At 41.4% G+C, this 5567-nt stretch overlaps 1 protein-coding gene across 1 annotated transcript; it reads left to right on the top strand.

The window, feature by feature from the left end:
* Nucleotides 1–935: 935 nt before the first annotated feature.
* LOC129850831 (endophilin-A1-like) lies at nucleotides 936–4354 on the top strand. The gene is made up of 4 exons (XM_055917044.1): nucleotides 936–1058; nucleotides 3030–3102; nucleotides 3313–3456; nucleotides 4095–4354. The coding sequence occupies exons 1-4, from the start codon at nucleotides 951–953 to the stop codon at nucleotides 4337–4339; spliced, it is 570 nt and encodes a 189-aa protein (XP_055773019.1). The 5' UTR covers nucleotides 936–950; the 3' UTR covers nucleotides 4340–4354.
* Nucleotides 4355–5567: the final 1213 nt, after the last annotated feature.

The following is a 5567-nucleotide window of genomic DNA, read 5'->3' as shown; positions in this document are numbered from 1 at the left end:
AGTAATCTTTCTATCTTGTTAGTCATTTTCCATCTTGTATGATACAATCTCAAAGGAGCACTGCAAATTCCCACTCTCCCTAAACAAGCTTGCTCACAGCAATTGATCCTTCAGTCACAAAATTGACTTCTCCTTAATTCCCTCTCATCTCTCATCCTGCCCTCTGTGAGCTGCTCGTCTGGCCTGGATGTGTCCGATTGTAGGCCTCCTGGGCACCAGGTTACGTCACAGGCTGTGGTTGTGGTGACTGAGTTTATATCACAAAGCCTTGAATAAGACAGCTCCTCTAACCAGATTGTGTGTGTGTGTGTGTGTGTGTGTGTGTGTGTGTGTGTGTGTGTGTGTGTGTGTGTGTGTGTGTGTGTGTGTGTGTGTGTGTGTGTGTGTGTGTGTGTGTGTGTGTGTGTGTGTGTGTGTGATTGTAAACTGACAAGGTTAATCTGATATGTCTCTCTTTGTGTTATATTATTAAATTATAATTAGAATATGAACAGGGGTCACAACCTTAGTGTTGGTGTACACTGATGACAGAGCAGACATGAGACAGCAACAACATGCAAGACACTGGCTCATATAGACGCAACACAAAACAACAGGAGGGGAATAACCAGGAGGGGAATAACTGTAGCTAGGAGAACGATTTCTGTTCAAATAGTTCAATGTCTGGAGCTTATTCACTGCATGTTTTGAGAGACTGGCTGATTACAAACGTAGCTGAAATTGAAATGCTTTTGTCCAGCACTGGAATAAAAAGACTTGATTAATAATTACATTAGTTGTGAATTGAATTGTACACCCTGGGGATTTTTCCATTTCAGTGTCCAACGTGGAAGCTATATTGACTGAAATGAAAATGAATTTGCCGTATTTTCTGGTTTTGGTATCTTTGACATTTGATTCTACCTTTTATATTCACCTATCGTTTTTCTTGAGGTGCAAAAAGCTTTTAAATGTTATTAACCTTGCCATGTCTTTGTGTCTTCTTGCAGAGAGTGAGCGAGAAGGTTGGGGGAGCAGAGGGGACGAAACATGATGATGACTTCACTGAAATGGAAAAGGCAAGAATTCTCTCTCTCTCTCTAAGAATCCTCTCTTTCTACTTCTCTAAGAATCCTCTCTTTCTACTTCTCTAAGAATCCTCTTTCTACTTCTCTAAGAATCCTCTCTTTCCACTTCTCTAAGAATCCTCTCTTTCTACTTCTCTAAGAATCCTCTTTCTACTTCTCTAAGAATCCTCTCGTTCCACTTCTCTAAGAATCCTCTCTTTCTATTTCTCTAAGAATCCTCTCGTTCTATTTCTCTAAGAATCCTCTTTCTATTTCTCTAAGAATCCTCTCGTTCTACTTCTCTAAGAATCCTCTTTCTACTTCTCTAAGAATCCTCTCTTTCTACTTCTCTAAGAATCCTCTCGTTCTATTTCTCTAAGAATCCTCTTTCTATTTCTCTAAGAATCCTCTTTCTATTTCTCTAAGAATCCTCTCGTTCTATTTCTCTAAGAATCCTCTTTCTATTTCTCTAAGAATCCTCTCTTTCTACTTCTCTAAGAATCCTCTTTCTATTTCTCTAAGAATCCTCTTTCTATTTCTCTAAGAATCCTCTCGTTCTATTTCTCTAAGAATCCTCTCTTTCTATTTCTCTAAGAATCCTCTTTCTATTTCTCTAAGAATCCTCTCGTTCTATTTCTCTAAGAATCCTCTTTCTATTTCTCTAAGAATCCTCTTTCTATTTCTCTAAGAATCCTCTCGTTCTATTTCTCTAAGAATCCTCTCTTTCTATTTCTCTAAGAATCCTCTTTCTATTTCTCTAAGAATCCTCTCGTTCTATTTCTCTAAGAATCCTCTTTCTACTTCTCTAAGAATCCTCTCTTTCTACTTCTCTAAGAATCCTCTCTTTCTACTTCTCTAAGAATCCTCTCGTTCTTCTTCTTCAATATTACAATGTTGTGATGAATGAGCCCATTCTCTCAAGCCTTGTTCATTTGTGTTAGAAACGATATCCTCACCACTCCATCTTTTATTCACTCCAAGGGGTTATCCCCGTAGTCCTATTGTATTACATTGTGCTGTGCACTGCGCATGGACTTTTTTCCATAAAAGAGAGTTTTTCTAAATTTAAATGCCTTGGGAAAATTCTTATGAAATTGCTTCTAGAAAGTGGGAAAATGAAGTGTGCGTGCATTGTGATTGGGGAGAGACCAAGCCATCATTCTGCAGTGTAGTCTCTTATTCTAGACAGCTGGGGAGGCTGAGTGGTGTATAGCAGAGCCATGTATTTAAATATAGGGCTCTGGTCTATAGTAGTGTGAGGTCTGTGTTGAAGTAGGCAGAGAACTGGCATATCTGACCAGCATCAAGTGGGAACACAAAAGCAATCTTCACCAGCTGTCAGCTTTGCATGTTGTCTCTCCCTCCACCTCCACACTACAGAGTAAAGCCCCTTCATGTTCTGTCCAGGCATGTTGTCTCTCCCTCCACCACCACACTACAGAGTAAAGCCCCTTCATGTTCTGTCCAGGCATGTTGTCTCTCCCTCCACCACCACACTACAGAGTAAAGCCCCTTCATATTCTGTCCAGGCATGTTGTCTCTCCCTCCACCACCACACTACAGAGTAAAGCCCCTTCATGTTCTGTCCAGGCATGTTGTCTCTCCCTCCACCACCACACTACAGAGTAAAGCCCCTTCATGTTCTGTCCAGGCATGTTGTACAACATGACAGCCTCAAAGGAACCAAAGCCTTCCTCCTCCTTCAGTGTTTCTCTCATTTCTCCATCTTTTCTCCTTCTTCTCTCTTCCTCCCCTACACCCCAGCTCTCTCTTTTCTGTCTTTCTGTCTTAATCTCCCACTTCTCATTTTCTGTGTTTCTGCCTTAATCTCTCGCTTCTCTCGCTCCCTCTCCTCTCTTTCTTTTCTGTCTTAATCTCTTTCTTCCCTCTTACCCCCACTCTCTTTTCTGTCTTTGTCATCATCTCTCTCTCCTTTTTTAAATTAAAATAATAAATATATATCTCTCTCTGTGTGGGTTGTAGAAGGTGGACACCACCAGTAGGGCGGTGATGGACATTATGACCAAGACCACAGAGTATCTGCAGCCCAACCCAGGTGAGAGACACGTACCTGGTCTCCGATGGCACCCTATCCCCTATATAGTGCACTACATTTGTTTTGGTCAACCCTTTTTATAGATTTTAATTTAATCAATTATACACATGCCAATACACCATAATCAAGTGCATTGTTAAAAAGTGAACTTGTATAACAAGTTTAATTGATTGAGTGATTGATGAATGAATGAATTGTTTGCGTGTACAGCCTCCAGAGCCAAGATGACCATGATCAACTCCATGTCTAAGATGCGTGGCCAGGAGAAGGGTCTGGGCTACATCCAGACCGAGACCGTCCTGGGAGAGTCCATGCAGAAGTTTGGCAGGGAGCTCGGGGAAGAGTCCAACTTTGGTAAGTCACTATGGCCGTGTCAGAATACCCGTACTTGCCTTCTAAATAGTAGGCTTTTGGGTATACGAAAATATAGCGTTTTATAGGATGTGACATTTCTAAAATGTTGTATGGTTTAAATGCCAGGATGTTATACTCATTTAGTGTTTTCATCGAGTAGATTTCGCTGCACACTATTGAAGAGAATCATCTTGTTGCACCTGTTTGAACATGTTTGACAACAGCTCATTATCAGAATAGGGGGCTCGTTCTACAAAAATGTACGAATGACGGGGAACAAACGCGATTGCGCATTTCATGATGCCTTCTCAGTATGGATGAGTAGTATGTTGAAATGATACTTGTTGCTTACTGCATACCTTTCTACTAAACAGTATGTAGTACTATTAGTACCCAGTATGTAGTTTTAGTTAGTAGTAGGCAAGACCGATTTCGATCACCGCCATTGTCTATTTATAATGGTGCTGATTGCTAGCCTGCCCCCACATTTGTTTGTGCGGTCTTGCCGACTCATAAGACCAAACAAACAATGGAGCGGGCTAGCTTAGCGCTCATAAACAACATCGGTGTGCAAACTCCTCAACTTTTCTGGAGGAGATGGAGGAGTACATGTTATATTCTGCCCCTGTGTGTTCCAGGCCTGGCTCTGATCGATGCTGGGGAGTCCATGCGTGAGCTGGGGGAGGTGAAGGACGCTCTAGACATGGAGGTCAAGCAGAACTTCCTGGACCCGCTGCAGACCCTCCACGACAAAGACCTCAAGGAGATTGCGGTGAGACTGGATTTATTAATTTTATTTTATATTTCATGCAACATTGAGACCCAGACAGGGGTGAAAGTAAGGCCGTCCGGTAATACAACATGCCCAAAAACTATAGTTTGAGGAGAACACTTACATTTTGTCACGGTGGAGATGAGTGGCCGAGACCGAGGTGCGCATGGACAACAGTGGATTAATCAATTCAGGCTACAAGTGTAGGCCAAATTACAATGGCAGAATGTCATTACAGTACATAAGTGTTTTTGTAACAGATGTTTCTTTCAATTCATCAAATTGCGGGTGCACAGAGCACTGTTGGGGTTTGGATGCTGAAATAATTTTCTGAGTGAACGAATGTGCGCAGGTAGGCTACAGGAGCCTTGGTTAAGTGATTGTTTGACAATCAGATGAAAACATCATGACTGGTTGTGTTTATGCCACAATTAGAAGGCATATGCGGCCTGTCCATAAGGCTAGGGGAAGCTTTCCCTAAAGTACATTTGAAGTAGCTTCTTTAAAACAAAAAGCTGTAGATTGTTTGAAATCGCATAGCCCACAGTCGAAGGGACCGCAATTTGGGCAAATACCAAATAGAGGATTGTTGAGTTGCGACTATCAGTGAGAAGAAGAGAGACCCAGCCAGGCATTTTGCAATATTTAAAAATGCAATTGCAGAAAAACTGTTTGGAAAGCAAATGGCTATTGCTGTAAAGAGATGACAATGAAAATACTCAGCTGTCTTTTAGAACGCTGAATTAAGTTATGAATTTTGATAACAGTAGCGGAGAACATCAGCCATATCCCCTGTGAGTCTGTATATTCACTGTCTTTGTCATTGGGTCAGTACCACTTTTGTTTGTTTTTGGACAAACATTTCTTCCTTCAGGTTGTATTTGTGTGTCTCCTTCCCATAGGACGATTAGATGGATCAGTCAACATGGTTTTTATTGATCTGTTTGTCAGTGTCAGCAGAGTAGGCTACTCTGTCATTTTTGTAGTATAAGTGTCTCGTACCCGGTAAGAAATTAAATCTACTTTCACCCCTGGACCCAGGCCTCTTTGTTGAGTGAGTACTGCATAAACAAAAGCCCTACGTACAAAATACAAGGATAACAAGAACAGTGCACTCGCATGACATCACAAGACAGACATAATAACAAAACTGCAAAACAGACATAACCCAATAACAACATGGCAAGCTAGACACACCACCCTAATAACAACATGGCAAGCTATACATAACACCATAATAACAACACGGCAAGCTAGACACACCACCGTAATAACAACATGGCAAGCTAGACACACCACCCTAATAACAACATGGCAAGCTATACATAACACCATAATA

This window comes from Salvelinus fontinalis, unplaced genomic scaffold (genome assembly GCF_029448725.1).
Source record: "Salvelinus fontinalis isolate EN_2023a unplaced genomic scaffold, ASM2944872v1 scaffold_2369, whole genome shotgun sequence".
Lineage (NCBI taxonomy): Eukaryota > Metazoa > Chordata > Actinopteri > Salmoniformes > Salmonidae > Salvelinus > Salvelinus fontinalis.
The sequence above is the reverse complement of the archived record's forward strand: the minus strand, read 5'-3'. Positions and strand labels throughout refer to the sequence as shown.